The sequence below is a fragment of the Ischnura elegans genome, chromosome 5, assembly GCF_921293095.1.
Source record: "Ischnura elegans chromosome 5, ioIscEleg1.1, whole genome shotgun sequence".
Taxonomy (NCBI): domain Eukaryota; kingdom Metazoa; phylum Arthropoda; class Insecta; order Odonata; family Coenagrionidae; genus Ischnura; species Ischnura elegans.
The window spans coordinates 112635689-112658395 of NC_060250.1; the positions used below are offsets into that span (position 1 = coordinate 112635689).

Consider the following 22707-nt stretch of genomic DNA (forward strand, 5'->3'; position numbering starts at 1 on the left):
ATTTTGATCCACACGCGGGCAAATTTTTATCGTGCGAAAAATCCACAAAGAAAAAAATTATTGGCCTTGACTAGGATTCGAACCCGATTTCCGATGGAGTGCTTGAGCCAGCTAAGCTACCATTCTCCTCCGTAGGAATTTGAGGGCTATACCGCACAGGGCGTTATGGACTGCTGAGCATATGATGCGACAAGCAGTCCAAATCGTGCACACAGCGCCACAGCCGGGGAGCAAAGTCCGAATTTTGAATACATAGAGGTGTTCGCTCTAGACTAGTTTAAGAAGGGATTTCTTTCTATGTGGATTTTTCGCAAAATTTGTGAATTGCGGGTGACTCCGTTTAGTTATCACCGTGGCTAGTCCCGGTATACTTAAATTACATATTTTGATCGGCGGAGCGGAAGTGGAGCCTTCGTAAGTCCTCCCTAGCCATTCCCATGTGCTCGTAATGACGTATGAAGATCATGATGCTCCGAGTATGGATGGGAGAGAAAAAAATAGAGAACTTACAGTTCGTGACCCGGAGCGAAGGGAGGCGCGGGGCGATGGGAGGGCGTTACCGCATTCTCCACTCGATGAATGATTGGCAGTGGGGGAGGAACACGGGCCCTTGACGTCAGTGACGTCTTCATCTCGGCTTGTCTCACACCGATCCAGATGTAGCGAAGGGTGGTATGCTGGTAGGGGTGTGGGGCTGGGGGAAGAGAGGATTACGTCGCAGTCGAACCAACCAAGAAGGGGAGGGAGAGTTTAGTGACCTGGCTGACCCGCATTGGAGGAGTAAAGATGGAGAAAAAGTATAGCCGACAGCAAGATGGAAATGGAGGGCATGGGAGAGTAGCGGACGCCTGTGAGATACTGCGATGCATTCCCTCCGACAGAAAGACATCCAAGAGATGCCGCGCCGCGACAAGAGCACTTTGGTTAAGTGATGCCTCGAAGTGAGAAGTTAAATCGTACATACACATGAAAGGGGTAATCGCAACAGGAATGTCCACTTTAGAAGTTAACTTCCAAATTTTTATTTTAGACGAAGGAAATGTCGTCAAACTGCCACAATATAGAATTTTCTCCCTAGTTCTCTTTTCAGAAAATTTTAACAATTACTGATGCAGTTACAACCTCGCACGCTGTTTTCAGTTCAATTCATAATGCAACAATACATTGAATTCCGATGATGCGATAAAAATTATGCCATGATATGGAAAAGGAAGGTAATATTCGAAGACACACGAGCAAAATTTAACACGAATTTTAAGTGCCCTTTTTATCAAAATTAGTGAACAACATGCACCTGAAGAAGAACCACGACGATACAATCGGATTTTATGAAGGTAATATGTTTCATTGAAAAAAGTGTGGGTATGAGGGATGCCTTTAATATTGTTCGTTCTTCTCAATTCACCACCAATTTTGTAAAACATCATTAACCTTTGAAGTAATGTAATGAAAAACCCGTCGCTGAAGCAAGATTACAGAATTTGTAATCTCTTACTGACAATGAGCAATCTTCAATTCTCCATATGGGCACTCAAAGAAGCAACATTAATACAACTCGTTCCTCGAGAAAAAATAGAGAGGGTTCAAAGGGTCAGATTTAACAAGGCTTCCTACCAAACGATTTATTTGTCCTATATCGATACCTCCACTGCATAAACGCTCAGCAATCGCCTACCGAATCAAATCCGCTCATCTAGATAGCCCTAATAGTACTAGGTGAGTACTTAAAATTTATTCAAAATTAGTGAATTTAGCTGAGTTTCTTGACAACGTATTGCAAACAGGTTGATTGAGCTTTTCGGGTCTTACCATTTGGTACAGGTTATCTCCAGAAGTTTCGCAACCCAATCGACCGACTTCGACAACCTACCGGCTTGAAAAGTATATATTTCAACCCACACAGGAAGCATGAGACTTATTTGGCCATCATTAATTTGCCTTATATTTACTCAACCAAAGTGTGTCAAAGAGCAGGTTGATTTGTATAAATGAAGGTATAACTCCCTAATACTGCGTCACAGACGTTTAAACAACACACATTAAAAGTAATGATGCCAACTTCTTTCTCCGTGCAAGCTCCAACTCCGAGGATTGCAGTATTTGAGTACCCGAACCATTTTAACCCTGGACCCTTCGCTCAGTAGCCCAACGCTCCCAACCCAATCATTGCTTTTTTATTTCTGTATACGAGCAAAAAGATTAATTAATTTAAAGCCCGAAATTGGTTATTGATCCGAAAAGCTCAATGAACCTGTTTGCATATTGTGCCAAGAAACTCAGCTTAATTCGCTAATGTTGATTAAATTGTAAGTATTTGTTCGTTATTAATTTATGTTTTTCAGCCTAAATCATAAAGAGCAAATTATATACGAATAAAAAAAATATCTATGGATCAGGAATGCAATGAATTTAACCCATAACTAATTCCATATTGTAAACTTATCTAAGGAAAGGAACTCACATTAATAAGATACAAAGCGCTGTGGCAATTTTCCACACTATTTTATTCGATCAACCGGTTTACACGTCGTTATCAGGAAATGTCTTGATAATGACGTGTAAAGGTTGAATCCGATTGAGCAAGTAAAACACTGTTAAAAATTACTGGAGCTCTTTGTATTTTATTACAATGAATGCCCACAAAGTGAACTCGTCAACAATCGATATGGAATTAATATTGCTTGGATAGGTATGAGATAGTTCAAATTTATTTCATACTTTTGTATCCACACTTGAGCATTCCTTGCTTATGTAAGTAGTGCTATGGGGACAGGCACCCGTAAAGTGAAGTGGTTGAAGACCTTGGTTTCCCCACTCTACCCGTCACATCCTGATCTCCTTCAAGGGTCCTCGCCCCCTTTCAAGCACGGGAGAGGAGGCAGGACCACTTCACGGCCGCCCCACGGGAGCCGCGCCATGATGAGCAACTCTACGTGACCGGAAAGGATTAGCTTTGTTTCAAAACGCAGGAACTTTTTTTATCAAATGACGACGATTATGGACAAGATATCGAGGTCTACGATGAAAAATAACATGGGTAAGGAAAACTTTCGTTAAAATCTCCAGTCTTCACTAGAAGCACAGTTTCAGGGAAGTTTCTTTCACCGATTCTTCAAAAGCTAACGATTTAATACGCCATCTTTGAGTGTCTCCAACTTTATAGAAAAGTTATGAGGAAGTTTGGTTGCATTAGGGAGGTTTGTGGGATTTCCTATACTAATTAAAGAATGACACAACTGTGGAAAATCAGGTAAAGAAAATGATGCACTTTCTAGGATTGAATGTGAATATGACATATTCCGAGCTTAGTATTTAAATTTTCATCATCATATAATAGTGTTCAATAACCCTAAGATTGGTTTGACGCAGCTCTCCACTCAATTCTCCTACCAGCTAATCTTTACATACCTGCGTATTTCTTCTCGTTCACATCCTTCTTTCCCTGTTCCATATATTTTTTCGAGGTCTTCCTTTTTCGTTCTTGCTATTCACTTGTCCCTCGACGATTGTCTTCCTCAGGCCATCATGTCTCAAGATGTGGCCTATAAGGTTGTTCCGTCGTCTTATTAAGGTTTTCGTGAGGCTTCTCTTCTCACCTACTCCTCTTAGTACTTCCCCATTACTTACTCGGTCGATCCATTTGATCCACATCATTCTTATGTAGCAAGCCATTTCGAATGCCTCTATCCTTGCTTTCTCCGCTGCTGTCATTTTCCATGCCTCACTTCCGTATAGGAGCCTACACCAAATGTAAGTTTTTATAAATTGTTTCCTTAATTCCATATATAAGTTTCCTGCTATGAGCAGGTCTCTCTTTTGGTGGAATGATCTCTTCGCTAGGGCTATTTTGCTGATAACTCTTTCTTGCTTCTCCCGTCGCTAGTGATCTTGCTTCCCAAATAACAGAATCCATCCACCTCCACCGGTATTTGCTTCCCTATTTTAATGTTAGCCTTGGCGTCTTCTCTTCTGCTGCATACAAATATCTTCACTTTCTTTGTGTTTATTTTCAGTTGATATTTACCCATTACTGTGTCCATATTAAACAGAATATTTTCATATCCTTCTCTGTTTCTGCTATGACGGCTATGTCATCGCCAAATCTTAGCGTGCTAATTTTTTTCTACATGGATATTCACTCTCGAAGCCTTTTCTTTGATTTGATTAATTGCTTTCTCGTTGTAAAAGTTGAAAATTACGGGTGGCAAATCACAGCCTTTTCTCTTCCTAATTCTTGCTTCTTCACAGCTGGGTCCTGATTTTATCACCCCTATTTGGTTTTCGCATAAACTATACATGATTCTTTTGTTATTGTAAAGAACTCCAATTTCTTTTAGTATTCCAAGCATTGTGTTTTAGTAATTGGAAAATAAAATCTTACGGATTAAAAACTTCTTGTAAATGTAAACTAGTTAATTTGCTGGTTCTACACCGACCAAAGGAACCACATCAACGGTTATGCCACGGAATAGTTTGTTTACAACATCCATTTCAGAACTTTTCAATGGTTCGACTTCCGCGTACTTTTTTTAAATATCCTCAGTTCATCTCGCGATGGGAATTAACCGCCTCTTCTTTGCAATTTTAGAAAAATATTTTGGGTTGAGTGCCAGCCCATTCATAAGAAAAATCAGAGAGTCCTTGAGGTATAACGCAGAGTAGGGCGATGCCAAGGTGTCCGGGTTGCCCTCGTAACCTTCACATCCAATGCTCTTTCCTCACAAATAACGGAATTCAGTAATGCTGAAGCCATTATAATTACACCGAAGGCATTACTGAGGTAAGCGACAGTTTAAAATGGGGGAATATAACATCAAAGAGACAAATATATATATTTCATGAATGATAATGTGACAAAGGAGTTTGGAAGCGGGGCTCAGAAAGGCTTCGGTTAATTGAATTGGAGTTTTTACTCTTTTAGAGAAGATATATAGCGCCATTCAACGTTTTTTGTGCGTTTTAAAAAGGACTTTATGAAGACATATGCAAACACTATTTTTATCTCGAAGCATCCCTCGATTTCTTGACCTTGAGCAAATTTCACATGATTAACATTAGTACATGCCACAAGAGAGACGTCCCAAAATGATGAAACGAATAATTCCACATTGGATGACCGATTTGGACGGACAAGCCATGATCAAGGAATTTCTATGTAGCATTTTATAATATCAGGATTTTCGGTGATTTGGAATAAACTAAATAAATGAAGACTGACAATTGGTGTGATAGAGCGCTTGTAGAAATAGGCATTGCTGAATACAATAGGAATTCGAAGAGGGAATTTTCATAATACCTTCGCCAAGTGGATGGAAAAATTACGCAAACAACCGATTTTCCTCAAAAAGGCAATAGAATTTTAAAACCAGAAACCCTTCCAGATATTTTGTTAACCGCGATCCCAGCCTCTCTCGCCTCCAACCTCCCAGATACTGTGTTCACTTTTCTGATATTTTTTTCTGCTTTGAATGCCACGTGAAAGATGGAATATGATTTTTGTAAGCTACGGAGGAGACAAAAGGTATGAATGGAGCGAGTACTTAGCGGGGAGAGGATGTTGAAAACAGTGTTAGAGGAAGAATGTTAGGAAAACGAGGGAGAGGAAGGAAAAGCATAGGATTTTTAGATATCATGAAAGGGAGTAGGTCTTATTATGAATTGAAGAGGGAAGTGCATGATGGAAGGGGAAGCTCCCGGAATTCTTCTTAGGCACTCCATGGAAACCTACCTTAATCGGTAGAATACTTTTATATATTACAAACAAACCAGACTTGAAATAATTTATTTTTAATTAATAAAGCAATAGGGCAACATTACCAATCAACTGAGGTGAGAAGTTACAAGGACGATACTACCTGCTTTCTCAACTCACTATCTTTTCTTATCGAACTTCTTTTCCACGATCGGTACACATCCCACCTCCCTTCTCGGCAATTTTAACTTTAGGTTAGGAAAAATAGCAACCTTGCTTTCTACAACCTATGGAATTATAGTTGCAGAAAGCAAAGTTCCTAACTTAAAATGGAATTCTACGAGGTTAAGGCCTCAGCAATTCAGTGCATCATTTTTAACTATTTTTTCTCCTCCTATCCCTTCTCTGCGATACCATCATCACTAGCATAGTTTTCATTCCATGAACACAGCAAATAGCCTACTCAGATACTCTCCATTCTCCTTATCTATTTCAAAAGTCTTTCCTCAAAATTATCGATTCCTCTCTTGTTCCCTTACATCAAAGCAGCTTCATCCACTTTTACACCTAAATCTCAAAGCCTATTTTCATCCTCATTCCTCGTAGGGCATATATACTTATTAAATACCGTCACTGTCCTTTTTTTCACTTTCACGCGCTACTTTCCTGGAGTTTTGGTAAGGTAGAATATAACCAATACCGCTTGCACGATCGCAATATCCAGATACCCACCAAAATGATTACTCGGAACAATCAGGCCTTTGAATCAAGCCTAATCACTTCACACTGTACACTAGAGTACGGAGTATCACAGGAGCGTACGGACAGGAGAGCGTAGTGATGTTCGCTTTAAGGAGAAGGCCCTCTCGTCCCTGGGCAGAGAACAAAACGAGTGGTCCGGATTGTAGGGGAGCGTGGCTTCTCTATCATGAGCTTAATGCCCTGACGACCACTTGACGCTGCCTCAATTACGCTCCGCTCCCTCCCTCCCCTGCCCCTTCCATGGCTCCAGTTCACCCAACCTTCATTCTTCCCTTAAGACAAGGGACAGCGGGAGGTCGAGATGTGAGGTGGAGGGGACCCTGAATTGGGTGGCGGCATTGCCAAATGGAGAGCAGCATTTGTGACGACTTCATGACAGCCAACGGTGGCGCAAGCCCTGCCGACGTTGCCGAATAACAAAACTGTATTGAACCTGTGCCTGGGTTTCCTCGATGAACGGTATTCTACATAAATTTAATTGCAAAATGAATTGAAAATCAGCAGACGCGTTTTTGACGTACGTATTGAAAAATTGAAGCCAGAATCGAGCAGTAAATCTGGCGCGGTCGATGGTTATTTCTCCGTTATTTCGGCAGGTAGATTACGTTTATCGCAAAAGTTTAGCTTTGGAGTTGAAGCCTTGGAATTTAAAATTAACGAGCTGTTCAACTGAACAAAAACTTTAACATCACTATTTATAACTGACTTTGAGGTATCCCGAGCCAAGCTGAACCTCCACGGTCCTGGCGTATTGTAAAAAATACATCGATGATTTACTTTTTTACCACTTGGCTGAGTGAAATAATGTTATTGAAACAATTTTAGTGCTTCCTGGCAGATGACGGCTTCATGCAGAAGCCTTATTCGCAGAAATCGCTAATGTAGTTTGTTAACATATAATAAACCAGAAAAAATTATATTCCGATCCAAAAATAAAGGTAGATATGTCTCGGGACTGAGGAAGTTAATAAAAAAATCCGTTACCAATAGTTTAAATGTAAGGTGTTACCATTAAGTTCGACTCGGGATTTTAAACAAAACCGTGATAATCATTAAATCTTGTGAACACCTCCGTTCAATGACACTTGCATTCTGCAAAGATAATCATTCTCCGATTCGCTTCATGCAATCACATAAAATTTTGCTTCAGTTCCGCGGTTCCAAACATTTAAATCATATAATGAAACAAAATTTTAATCACGCGGGCATGGTTCACATGTTCAGAAGATCACATACTTGGAAATAAAACAATTGCAACGATTAGAATTGAATATCAAAAAATAATACTACGTAGAGTATATAACCTGTACGGCGATACAAGGAATTTCTTGGAGAAAATTTGAGTAATAGAAGCATTCTGGACTAAATCGTTTAAATTTCAAAAACCTTAAAAAGGAAGAAATCTAAAGCAGAATTACTACAAGACTTGTACGTCCTTCCTAAACGTACCAATGCAGTATCATGGCAAGATAACTAATGGATCATAAAGTGGAATGCAGCCATTAGGGATTCGATGATATATATAATCTCCGAAACCAATTAACAGCAGATATACGGACGCTGCAGGTGATTAATATTAGACCCTATTCAATTATTGGGACAGAGATTTATTCCTGCAAGTCAAGACTATACTAAAATGCCTACAATCTCCCAGATCCCTTTTCCTGAAACCTTCCTAAACCCATCTCGCGAATCTAACAGGGAGAGAGAGAGAGCGCCAGGCGATTGTCGGGCTTTGCCCCATTTGACGCCGAGACGAGAAGAAAGAGATGGCGGCGAGCTCGGCATGCGAAATGGTGCATATCGGAGCTGGCTTGCGATTCAATGAGGTTGGACATGCATGCTCACAATCGCACGTACCCGGCAAACCCGGGAGCACAAAGGCAGTACACGTGCAGTGGGACTGGAAGCGCGGCCTCGCTAAGGAGAGAATTGCGGGTGTGCAAGGCTTTCGAAGCGACGGAAGAGGGAAGACCCTGATGACCCTCCGGCTCACGAATAAGACACGTTCTGCGGTTACCTGAGTATTGTGTGACTTCCTACACTTCTTTTCTCCACAGCAATTGTGATTTCTATGCACTTCTACGTAATTTCATCTACATAATACTCTACGAGCCACCTCTAGGGTATTTGGCAGGGGGTGACTAATCACCAGCATGAAAGAGGATTCCCACATGCTCACCACACGGAGATAAAAAATGTTACGCATACTAACAAATTATACTTCCACATCATACAAAGTCACAATTTTCCAGCTGCTCATGAAGGCAATCTGCCAATAAAGGTGGAGCACACAAAACATGCCGATAAAAATACTAAAGAAATTCATAAATATGCATTGAGGAATACATAAGTTAATGGGCTAGACTACAAGTCAACTAACCTATTAGTAACTGCCGTTTTTGTATGTGGGCGATTGTAGTTCATAGAATACGGTACGTTAGAATTTAATTTGCTAACGCTCAACTCTACTGAGTTTCGGAGGCACAGGTCCACTTGTCTTCATATCCGGATTATTCGTTCTAAAAGTCACGATATTCCTTCGGAGTTCATACGACAGAGTTACGTAATAATTTACGAAAGAAGTGCTTAAATAGGGTATTACCGAGATATCGAGCTAGCATTATGAGGAAATGTTGCCCAGGCTGCTCAAGGATACGGAGTGTGTGTATCCACTTTTGGTATCTGCCCAGTGATCAATGCCGATGGTGGATTTCATCGATTACCTTTTGGTATCAAAATCGACCAATAAATTTTTATAACGACTACCAGCAAATAATGACCTAAGAGTAGAATTTAATCACTTATAGTGACTTACCAATAGTGACCTCTAACAAAGACATTCGCCAGTGAACTAAAGGAACAAATACTCCACAAAGAAAAAATTCACCTGCATTGCGGGTTGAAGCAAGGATTCTCCGAAACCATGCCGTATACTTTGACGAATTAATATTTCTACACTCGTCGAAGGAGTAAGTTTTTATATTGCCGGTCTCGCTGGCGCCGGAGTTACGTCCCCGACTACCAACCTAGAAGCCGCAGGTACGAAACCCGCCTGGGTGGATTTACCACCATCCAGGGCATGAATTTATGTGACTGCCAAACAAGTAAATTGAAAGATAGGATTATCTAATCCTAAATTCCCTCGTAATAAAGACGACATTATCATTATGTTTTCCAAGACGTACGATAATCTTCATTTGCCATTTCATACACTTTTTCGACAGAGTGCAGTTAGTCCAAGTCAACAAGGGCACAAGAGCATATATTATCGCGCTATCGACAAAAAAAAACCTTTCATTCTATTAATAAATGGTTCCAAAAAATAACAATGACGACCACCAACTCACCAGCCACGTAGTAAAATTGAAGTGGTCAAAACCAGCCAGCAACATCGTGAGTCGACTACAAAGAACATGGATATAGCTATCGATTGATTAACATACAAGCCAACGTCTCAATGAGCTGCGGTATGCCTTCTACGCGTCCCCAAAAACCGAAGATACCCCTCCATTCCTTCGCATTCACTCTTCCCACGCTGAGGAGGGCGGCGGATGTAGCATATTGACCTTGAACCTGTGCGACCTATCACAAACATTAGGGAGCCCGCCACTGCAGCCTCGATCCATTTTCTCCGACTCGGGCGAAACTCATTCCACTCCCCCACCTACCTCAGTTGGTTGACGCTGTGGGTGCAGGATGATGGAGAAGGACAGAGTATTCCACTTATGTCTCGTTCAGATTACGATTTTTCCAGCAATCGTTAGAACTATCGTGCATTCACACGACGATGGTTAAAACCTGTGCTGCCCTCTAGTGCTGACATCTAAAGTGTACGTAAAATTGACGGTTAGCAAAGCTATTGCACAGGAACAAGATATTACTGTGTTCAACGTGTATTTACTGAATAGTTTTTCTTACGCCCATATTCTTCCTTCCTAGGACAAATCCATGAAAAATTAGAGCGAAGAGAGCTTCACGAGCTTTTCGTTTTTCTCTTGTCGCTTCCTTTTCCGGTCTCCCAGCGCCAAACCATCGTAAAGCGGCAACTTTCGGAACTACGCGAACTATTTTCAGGACATGCATTCACACGACTAGTTCGGCCAGCTATCGTTAGGACGATCGCTTGGACAATCGTAATGTGAACGAGGCATTAGGGATTGGAAAATTGATTTCAATTTTAATCGAAAATCGATTATCTCACTCCGATTTTCGATTTAATTGAAGTCGACTTTTTGCTTTGAAAAGTCGATCCAGATCGATTTCAGCCGCTTGATTTTCGATTTTTTGTTTGCTGCAGCATTTGAATTTCGTTGCCCTGTTTTGCACCACGCCGCGCGATTTCAATCTGTATAATTCGTGCGTTGACATTGACTCGCTCGGTCTCTCTATTTTCTTTGTCATTTTGCTCATCGCTTTGAACATTTTACCCTGCTTTTTAGACATAAGAATTCTGAGTAAATCATTTACTAATTCCTAATGGTGATCACTTCATCGTACCCAATGCAGCTCGCCTTCTACAAAAATTATATTTGTTATTTGCGATAGTCCATTATCATTTGCATAGTTAGAATAAAATTATACCTGCAGGTTATTTATCTACATATTCAGGGATTGGCAATATTTTAATCTTTTCTTTTTTCCATAACGAGTTGAATCAAATGCATACAATTGCCGATAATAGTGAGACTAAATGACAGCGAATACTGAAAATGCCTCGGAATGAGAATCAAGGGGAATGTTTGGATTTGAGTGAGAGTTTAAATTAAGAGTGAAAAATAAGTTCTTATATACCGTTCAGTCAACGAATAGATTTTAGACAGAAGTAGGATGAACATTTGGGCGGAATAGAAGCTTCCTCATGCCGGGGAAAAGCGTAATATCAGAGTAGTCTCATGTGAAGCCATCGACAACATCTTAGGATTAAGGCGTGCAATTTTTTCAAACATCTCCTAGGGCATATGGGTAATAGACGGAATATTGCATTTTGTCACAACAGTGTATTTCAGAAGACAATTACTATTTAGGAATACGCCTTCAGAAGAATATTAAGAATATTGATTAGGTACGATTTTTCGATTCATTTGAAAAATCGAAATCGTAAAAAATCGAATTTTCAGAAAATCGACCTTAAAACAAAAGTCGAAAGTCGATTTATCGAAAATCGAACCTTGATTCAAATGTCCAGTCCCTAATTCCACTTATTTAGGGGGTAGCAGGGCTCGGGTGGCTTTCTTACAAAGAGCATCATGCTCCTTTGAAGCAATGGGAGCCTGATTTCATGGGTCTTAACCTTCGTAATGCAAAATGGTTTAAATTTGGTCGAGGTCCCGAATGCAAATGAGAACAACAGGCGTGCATTGATTAACAACATCGAGTAGCGTCACCAGAAGAAAAAGATTTATGTTATTGTGGGAGGATACAAATTTTCAGAGTAACTTTCAATGCCTTAAGGTTGTATCAAATTAGATTTCGAAAATATTGCATCGCTTTTTTATTAATGCCAAAAGACAACGTCTCATTTATTCCAACAGATATTACTTAATGGAACAATGAGATATAAATTAAGGAAACCGTAATTTACATGATTTTTACGTGTATTTTATACCATTCAACTTCATCTTTGACATAGGTTTCTGGTTAATTGTTATTTTAGAAAGTTTAGCACGTGTGACATGTATTAATGTGAGGAAATAATAATAATCATCTGAGAAATGGCAAATAAAGAAAAGCTACCCGTAAATGAGAACCTCGTTAGTATCATCGCAAGAAAAACATCCACGTAAAATTACAGCGACTATCATTATTTTTCATCCATTTGAGCACAGAAATAAATTAATTAATTACCACACATATCATATTTTAACAAAGTATTGAACAACAAAATCACCATTCCCAATGAAAATCGCAGCCTCTACATTATAATTGAGTGATAAATGAAAATTTTTGTTGATGATACCGGGGAGGCACAATTAATGCAGATCGGATTTCGCATTAAAAGTTCATTCAAAATCGTTAATAAATGTGATAATTGGAAAAAAGGGATCATGAAATACGTATGGTAGATATATGGCTCCCAAAGAATAGAGAGTAATTAAAGCACTGCCTCACTTGGCAGAGAAAATAATTATGAAATCAATGGTGGACGTTTATTTAGACTTCAAATATACTACTATAATGGCAATACGAGCGGTAGAAGATACCAGCTATATAAAATGATAAAAATGGGCTCTATAAAAATCTCAAAAAAAGGACAAAAATAGTGAAAAAGTTATCCAACATAAATATTTCATTAATTAAATATAATTGGCGTGTAATGTGACGGTTAAAAATTCCTGGCCTCAAAATCACTGGCTAATGTTCCCATTGCATTTAGTTATCATCTCAGAAATTCTGGAGCCAATAATAAATTGCATTAGAAAATTTTTAAACATTTGGTCCATAATTTCAAACCAAATACTCGGTAAGTTTTTGATAATCATGATCGTAAGGGTTTATTATGAATTTAAAAGTAGAGCTAGATGGAGTTTTGCGTATAACTGACTCTGAATAAAAAGAAAGCCATAAAACAATTGCAGATTAATGAAACTTGGATGTTAAGTCTAAATCGCTAGCTATTTGACTTTCCACAAGTCCCGTTCCAGACCCACAAGACCAGAAACTATTAATTTTATAATTCTACGTGCGTACAACGTTTCACGTTTTTGATATCTGAAATGCTCTTCCAACACTTATTGTAACTTTCTCATTAACCATTTTTGAAATTTTCAATATTGTAAAGGGTCGTATACCGTTATTTTCTCCTTTTCAATAAAACTAATCTTTTTATAAAAAATAAAATTTTAAGAATGTAATTTTAGACTTTTTGATTTCGTTGGAGTGGCAAAACGGCCACAACAAAAAAGCGACTTCCCGACAGCATCATTCCGGACTCCCACGCTCCGATATCGCCCACTTTTACAACTGGGCTGCTGCGAACGTTGACGTGCGAGCGTTCTGAAAAGACTTCATTAAACCCGTAATGATTGCAGCGCCTTCATTGGATTTTACTGGCACTTTTGGAATTAATCTTCATATTTATTATATATTTCTGAATATTACCCGAGATACTATTCCAATCATGGTAAAAGCGTAAGATCATTGAATTGCCATAAAGTTAAAAGCTATCCTCAAAATTTTTAGCGTTCTAGCTAATCAGGAATTTTTGGACACTTGAGTGGCAAGATTTTTAGCGGAAGCAAAAAAACACCCACAAACAAGAAAGCGAGTATAATAAAATTCTCTCAAATATTGTTGGCCATGTCTCCTGCGTATTACATTGCGACATGAGTCACGAGTCATGAGTCGACTACATAATTTCGACCACATACATAGGTATAGTCCCGTACCTGGATGGGTAGGATAGATGCTAGGATAGCTTTCCTTGCCCAGGGGACGAGGGAACATTCCTGAGTTCCGCAGTACATGTGCCTTGTGGGAAAAGGGTACGACCATTGCGGGACACAACACAGCACATCCCAATGGCAGTGAGTCATTAATGCATGTCTACTATCAGGTAAACTGGGAACTCAACACGACCAACACTGACCGCAAGCAAACTTATGGGATTCGGACAAAATTCCACACATTCTCATATTCCTCGTAGCCATAAAAAATAATACCTACCAGCACATAGGTATATTATTTCGTATTTCTCACTTTAGGGCCTCTATACAAAGCATCACTGAAAGTATCTAATTCTCCCACATGAGATAAAACTAAAAGACCTTTCACAGTAGTTAGGTATTTTCGCAGAATATTTCAACAAGACATTTCACACCATTGATAATATTATAGAGTACAGTTTTTCGATCATACGAGAATCGGTAAGAGTTTGTGTTAGAGAAGATTGCATTAACTTGACATCCATAAAAACAGTAGAGAAGAAAACGAGGCGAAACTGATAAGTTCTACTACCAGGACTTAGGCCAGCTTTTGCAGCTTTGAGCACGAATCATTAGCTCATCATCCTTAAATGAGGAGGGTAAATTTAAAATTAACTCAGGTAACACTAAGACCCCTTTGTAGGTGGTGCAACTGTACTGTGTGTTTTCCACTTTTATCGACCATATGTGTATTTAGCTAACCCGACTATTCTCAGTATTATACAATATTTTCTGTTATGCATCAATGCTTACTACCGCAAGTTTAACCACATTCAGCAACAGTAGCCTTTTTTTATACATACTCCGTTCATACAATCTCCGTATAAGTTACTGGTAAAAAATATAAGTAAATATGGAGGTTATAACGCGGGGCCTAAGATACGTATGGGACAGGTAATAATATGCAAAGCTCTTCCTAAAGAAAATAGTTGATAACTTCCTTTCACAGCGATCACTTATTCAATGATTTCTTGAAGGAATTTTATAGAAAATTATTAAATCATGAAGGAATTCTTTGGATGTATCTATGAAAGTAAAATAAAGCTTAAAACCGTACGTACTCTCGAAAGAAATAGTACATTAGCTGTATTTTTATTGTTTACGGATTTAAACTAGTACTAAAGTCAAATAAATCAATAAAGATTATATCCTTTCGACACATCATAACAGTATCGAAAGATTTCTGCCTTTCTATAAAATAAAAATAATAAAATATCCTAATAAAATTGAAACAATTTATTCCTAACGCTTCGTCAAACCTAGTAACTCACTTACGGACAAAATTACGATAAAATATTTAAGGATATTCAATAAAATTGCTTCAACGAATGAAAAAAACGCTCATTTGAATAAGGTGGTGATAAAATACATATAAAAAAAAGGAAAATTTCTCAAAAGAGACTAAGCCGTGGATAAAATATGATATTTCACAAATATATCCCATCCACCACTAAGCATTTCTTGTGTGCATTCACAGCCACCACCAAAAGGCGGTCCCGTCCCTAGAGGGGGGAGCGTCTCGAGTTGACCCTCGTTTTAGTTTCTTTTTCATTTTCCTACAAACCTAACCCCAAAAGACAAGAACGCAAACACCCACTCCAGCCCATTTCACCCATCGTCTGTCCTCGCGAAGACGGGTACATTTCGCTCTTCCAAGGTCCACAGGACGACAGACTGAACGGACTCCATTAACGGGGCAGCCCCTGGGGGTGTTGAAGCGAGACCGGGAAGCTGTCTACGTGTGTCAAGGGATACCTACCGGCCTACGTCGACACAGACAGCGCATGGGAAAAGGGCTACTGCGTCGACAATCAAATCTGGAGCCACGTCCACTACTATCCCACCTGTCAGTAGCCACGCTGTGTGAAGTGTAAGACGAGACAAGGTACGAGAGTGAAATTGCCAAAGATCACTCTAACCTATATAATGTCTTGCCCTTCTCATCGCCAATAAATATACAAGAGAGTGGAGTGACGATGGAGAATACATTTCTGGTTTCCATCCTTTAGGATCAGATTCAAATCCGGGTGACAATGTTCACCCAAAGTGTGCCGACATATCTACAGAGAACTAATTTCCGGTAATGTGTCTATTCCCCGTTGGAGTTCACTGAAGCACCACTGTGGGGAAGTTGAGCCTCGATTTTACTATCAGCATTGACTTACACGTCGCAAAGACACTTTCCGTAAAATTTTCCCTTAACATCGTCAAGGTGATAAATGGTCATTGCTTGAAACTGTTGAAAGAATGTGCGTACACTTAATTTGTCTCTTTTCAGGGACATGTTAATGTAAAAATGTTTTCTTTAACAATCAAAAAAGTATAAATAATGGCCGGATGAAAAGCGCAATGGAAGAAATGGATCAATATACATTGAGTAATAACACAAGGTAAACCATAGAAAAGAATTTGTCTCCTGGTCCAGCTGAAAATTTACCCTGAGGAAGATTTTCTTCGAGTCTCCTCTGATTTCTTGTAAAGGAATATTATTCTCAAATAAAAAATATATCAACCTTGCACTCCACGTAAATATTCTATACATTCATTAATTATAATTATCTATTTTGTTTGAGAGGCCAACATTTTTTTAACCCTTACGCTATTGATGAGAGGGTGTAATGGCATGTTTTTTGAACACCAATATGTTTCACATTATAAAGTCATACGTTACCCTTAAGGAAACCATAGTTTACTTATCAATAGATATTTTCTTTTATTTCCAGAAATTGCTGGTGAAGTGCTTCGGGCTAAGGAAATAAATTGATCCTGGAGATAGAACGAGAGACTTTCCAAAAATGACAGCAACAGACAACCCGTCCACAATGAGTGAGTATAAGGATTTGTTAAATTTAAATTTAAAATACTTGAAACATTCTCAGTTATGTTACTTTTCTTGTATGCCGACAATTCTGCTCTAAGGACATTGTGTCACCATTGTCTGTTAAGTAAATATTCGAAATTAATTCAAAATACCTGTTTTAGATACGTAGAGGTGAATGAAGGAAAATACCACGTTATTATGAAGACGAATGTCAAATTATTCATGTTAACGAAGAGAAAATTACTTCCACTTATCTGATCCACACTACAGAAAATTAATACAATCATTGGTAAAATTGGCAAGTAAACTCAAATACCTCAAATGATGTAACGATAACGATATAAATTATTTTAACAACTGCCCACCGATAAAAAAAACTCCTTGGTTTTGATGACCCTTGGAGTCAGCGGTAATTGTCCCCAGCAATTTTCAAAACTCGCACAATTTAAAACGTAAGCTCAAATAAAGAATCAAAACAAAGTGTAATAAATGTAAACCAAACAGAAATCCAGCTTATTAAAACCACTTGTCTGTTTGCACATACTTTTATTTTCACCGACCATGGTTTCGGCAACTTGTGCCATTATCATTACCTTGATAATGGCACTAGTTGCCGAAACCATGGTCGGTGAAAATAAAAGTGTGTGCAAACAGACAAGTGGTTTTAATAAGCTGAATATCAAAGATTTCCACCGTATCACGCCGGACATTGTATCTTTCAAAGAGAAATCCTTGCACCATATTTATAAAATTTCAAAATTTCCATTTATTTAAAAAAATATACACATCGACACAGTAAGCTAGCGATGGTGTATGTCCTAGCGAAACACGAAAGCAACTTTTTACCGGTCTTCTTTGCATCCAACTGGGTAGGCTACCCCTTCTACTGCTGCCACAGGCTTGTCGCTAGCTTTACCGGCAATGCATGATGGCGACAAGACGACTTCCTTCCAACCAGTGCCCCATCTCTGGTCCCATATTTATTCAAGTGAACTCTTTCTGTACGTCCTCGAGTAACGTCAGTTTGAATAATCTGAATTGCTCAGTGAACGCAGTTACTCCTTCCACCACAATTATACTTTTTAAATCTACAGACTCTTGATGAATTTAAGGTTTTCAATGCTAAATAATGCATCATTCTCATTACGTAAATAATGAACAAATTTCAAAGTTCGAAGTGCTTTATCCCCTTCCTCCCGATTCGATTTCTACGGCCAACAGCAGCATTTCAAGAGTTCTAATCTAACAAATTTCCCGCTCCATCAGGATTCTGGATTGAAGCTCGCTCGAGTTGTACCAAGCCATTTTATATTGAATCGCATATTTTGCAAAGGCTCTCGTTTCCTCTGTACTGCTCTTGTATCGTGTGTCCTCTACCCGCCACCAGCGGTCTCTTAAACAATCTATCGATCCATGATAGCACGCCGAGCAAAACAAGCATGAAAATCCATTACGAATGGGTTTGTTTCAATTTATACCGAATACGCAGATGTAAAGATGCATAATCAAGTATTCCCTTGTTCCTGGAAGAGATGATAGGGAGATTCATTCGCAAAACGGGGGCTTAGGGAAGATCGGCATAGTTTCGTCTCATATCACAGATCCCAGGGCGCAGCACGATGGTGTGAGAAGAAAGGAGGGGTTGGGCACAATTTGGTTCGACCGGGAATTTTGGGGGTACGTGTAAGGGGTAAGCTTGGATTTCTTCCATTCCATTTATTCCACAATTCAACTCGCTCTCGAATACCTGCAGCAAAAAGATCCTCCAAAAACCACCGCCTTATTTCCCCACGCCATCTCCAAACCCATTCCATTCCTTTAGTATCATGTATCCTATTTTTTTCACCTTGGAATGATCGAGCCGCGATTGGTAGGAAATACCGACGACTCCCCCGTTGGAACGCACCAATACCTCCCTGCTTAATCTCTTGCCAAAACCAATCGCGAGACTTTTCTCGTGTTGAATGCGGATTCGGATGGAAACCGAGGGAAATTTGGCAGAAAAAATGGGATTTCTCGTGTTTCCAATCATCTCCCCTCCGTGGAAAGTAGTCTCTCTCTTTGGACGAAAAATGCTCGCTCGCATTTGCGGTTCGAATTACATCCGCTTGTCCCAACCACCCACCCGAACTTAATGCCAACACCCTTTAATCCCCTCGCCTTAGGTATTGCAATATTTCTAAAACACAAGTTCATTCAATTACGCGTATTTCTCATATTTTCTCTTAAGCCAAAGGGATAGAATTACCGTGGAACAAAAATGACCAGAATACAAGTATTAATAATTACTAGAGGAGTACAAATTAATAAGAAAGTTACCTTTCAACTTGAAAATCTTCATGTAGCAGTGCGATCCCTCAATTAATCTGGCAAATTAGAGCCTAAACACGAATTCAGTTAACGAGTAACAATGTGTTTTCTGCAACAAACAATAATATCGTTTCACTGGCGTGAGATTGAATCTTAGGAGCCCATTCTTTTATTTATCACGTAGCAGATAAATATATACTTCGGGAAAATGAATAGCTAACTTTTACTTGCAAATTAAATATTTCTCATAAAAATAATTCAATCTTCAATGCAGTGGAAAATAACGAAATAATTAATAATAATATTGTCATTAAAATGATACATATTTAGGTGAAAAATATATGGGTTATCATACAATATTAATCGATATTCCTTTCTAAAAAACAGAATAGTACCACTTTTATACGAAATAAAACGGAGTTCAAAGCGTGAAAAAATTAATAACAAAGAGCTTATGTGAACAGTTCTCAAATTTATAAAAATCATTCCATCCAATCCGAGAGGAAATCGAGGTAAAGGCTTTTTTTTCATTTTTCATAAAATCTATTATTTAGAAAACTCTTGGAAATGCAATCACAATCTAACTATACCTACCCTGGGGAATCAATTTCGCGGTCAATGAATGTAGAAAAAATTCCAAACCGTAGTTTCCCATAAAAAAATTCCGCTCAAGGCGTAAGAGTGGGATGATTAAATTCAATGGATGCCAAAGCAATGGGACGTAATCTACCCTCGCAACCTGCTCGAAATGGGAGAGAGGTCATCCAATATATTTCCGCCTTTTCAATTTATCCCGTGAGCGAGCGTCGACTCGCTCACCGGTTGAAGCCACAGCCCGCCATCTATTTTCTGCCTTCCGAAGCTCCTTTGGCATGATCATGGCATTCAGCCCCTCTACCCTTTCTACTCACAATCAGCATGACGCTATTAATGAGTGTATTATACCTGCTATAGTACGTTCATAAAAGATTAATGTTAACTAATTAGCATAGTGGCGTAGCGAGGGGGAGGGTTTGGGGGTCCCAACACCCCCCCCCCCCCCGAAATATTAAAATTCGATTACTTTGCTTAGTAAACAAAACAAAATGTTGAAAGATCATGAATTTACAAAATATTTCTTTGAAAAAATTAAGTTTTTTCGATCATAAAAAGTATTGATTATTCTAAAACCCTCTACTTAATACTGTTTTTCAAATATTCCCACCCTAGTTTTGGAACAATAATCCTGGCTACCCAACAGAGTAAGGGGTGTTTCTTCTGATCAAAACCAAGACTGAAAATAAAATGCATAGACTTATTTCGAAGGAGAAAAAAACAAGATTTTGTCATTTACACCATTTTTGGATGAATTAATCGAGAATAATAATTATATTGGAACTTGGTTGGTGTGATGGATGCCCTATCCCTAACGCGTTCCGAACGAAGGGTCCGATTCTCTGTTTTAGATAAATAAATTACAACTCTCCGTCCGTCGAATGGGACGCAAAGCTTTAGTACCGTCCGGTCCGTGAGTTTTGCTTCGCCTTTCTATCACCGACGCCCAGATTTTTCTTTTAGCCATCTTCAAAAATCTTCCTTCAGAACCCAAATTTCCTTTTTCTACAACAATATTTTATGCAAAGGATATAAAAATCAAGACGTAATGAAACTGTCAGACATTTTCATAGAAACCTCTGGTTAATATTTCCAAACATTCCCGTCTACGTTAGAAATTGCTACATCTCAAGAGATCGAAATTTCAAACAGAAAGATAATATATTTTAGCTCTATCAGTATTTCGATTTTACCTATCATTGGTCCCAAACTGCAAATTGGTTACGCATTCACCTGACGCTCTAAATTTTGTACGGGCTACTTTGGCATCTATATAAATTAGTTGGAGTACGACTTAGAAAATTGGAAACTCTGTTGTTATTTAAGTCCCTGGAACCAAAAAAGGAACCTATTTGCAACAATATTCGGCGGATTAATATGGAAATATTTCAAAAAACAGATGCATGTGGTTGTGTTTCAGTCATTCAGGTATTTAATTAACCAGACTACACTCTCTCAATGCAATCGCTCTCCCACTTAGTGGAGAGCAAGCGCGAAGTTTTTCTTTCCCAATCCTAGCCTGAAGTAATTTTCCAAAGACCAATTTGTACGTAAATACTCAATAACCTCTTCGACAATACCTTGATCCCGGATGAGCAATGATTCTTCGCTAATCCATTTTTTTTCTCCAAGTAACTTCACCCAAGCCTCTCCAATTATGAGAGTAGTGAACATAAGGAAAAATTACTAACGTTTGCAATAAAATAAAATAAAGAAGACAGTAAATATTAAATAAATATGGCAAAAATATGCATTCGAATACGTAATCATTTTAGAAAATGATTATTAAATTTACACTATGCACAACGTGCTGAAATTAAATTAATACTTTTAAAAATAAATAAATTAAAAAAGTAATCAATGTATTAAAATTAATAGCAAGTTGATTGCTGATAATTTTTTATATAATCTTGGACTTTTTTTACCTTGTGGTGAAGAGCCGAATCACCTTGTCGTGGGCTTTCTCTCCCATTGCTGCTTATGTGGTTCAATTGCAACATCTGTCGAGGAGTATACATTGCCGCATTCCAAGCTATTTGTTAGGATGAAATAAGGGAGTCATGCATGTCTTCCCTGATGCCACCCAATGAGAGGCAACCCGGGCAATCATCTCGTTGCGGCCGGAAAAAATAGCCACCCGGTGACGGGTAGGATGCGTGACTTTGTCAGCCAGGGGCTCACTGGGTCCCCGGGCCAATCCACTGCCTCGGCGGAGAGGTCACGCGTGAAATGCTACAAATGGTCGGCTGCGCGCACAGCTGCTACCGCGCGGCTAAATCAGCATGTGATCGCGTCATTATTAGGTGGAGTGAAAAAATCGAGGTTACCTCCTTGCGAACAGCTGAGAGTTTAATGAAACGATGCAATTTCGCGAGGCTCGTATTTATAATTAACACGTATTGGTGTCGGAATTATATAGCGTATCCAAATTAAGCGGCTCATTAAATTGTTATGAAAAAGCGGAAAATTGCAATTTATTCTACTTCCCTCACGCCATCGCTTATAACAAAAAATCCTGATTCAATCAATCATCGATTTGACTACATTGAATAATATTTTTATTTGTTTCAAATAAATAAGTATCCAAAATATTGTATCAAATGGCAGTAAGATATCATAAATGGAATACAAAATGATTTAATTGATAAACCAACATAATCGATATTGCAAAAGGAAAACTCCGGTGTGGATTATTTGCCACCACGTAATCTACTACATTGCATTAAATAATAATTTTATAAAATGATCGCTCGTTTCTGCAAGTTATTTATTTACCCATTTACTCATTCTACTCATTAAACAAATACTTTATCATGAAAAAAGTTGAATACCACTGCAACGGGGAATTCAATCTCATAATAGCATTCACAGCTCACATTCATAAACAGATATGTAAATTCCAATGCACAGATTACTCTTTTATATGAAGTCATCTTCTGTGTAGCTCCGCAAAATTGGTGATGGCTGTGAAGATTAAATAAATAACGTTTCCTAGGTCCTTCCTAAGGATAGAGGCATAAAGTATTTCAGCTAATATCGCTAATGTGCCAAGGAATACGGGCGAACTACAGGTGGTTCGCGAGTGGAATTAATGGATCGGGCAC

At 38.7% G+C, this 22707-nt stretch overlaps 2 protein-coding genes across 2 annotated transcripts in view; one reads left to right on the plus strand and one right to left on the minus strand.

The window, feature by feature from the left end:
* The window catches only part of LOC124159418 (tectonic-1-like), a 719378-nt gene that overhangs the window by 579941 nt on the left and 116730 nt on the right, over positions 1-22707 (minus strand). The gene's annotated exons all lie outside the window — the stretch shown is intronic.
* LOC124159419 (slit homolog 3 protein) overlaps positions 1-22707 on the plus strand; it is a 431795-nt gene that overhangs the window by 305516 nt on the left and 103572 nt on the right. Inside the window, exon 2 of the mRNA XM_046535222.1 lies at positions 16602-16704. Within this exon, the coding sequence (XP_046391178.1) occupies positions 16674-16704 (31 nt within the window). The 5' untranslated portion in view covers positions 16602-16673. The remainder of the gene's footprint in view (positions 1-16601; positions 16705-22707) is intronic.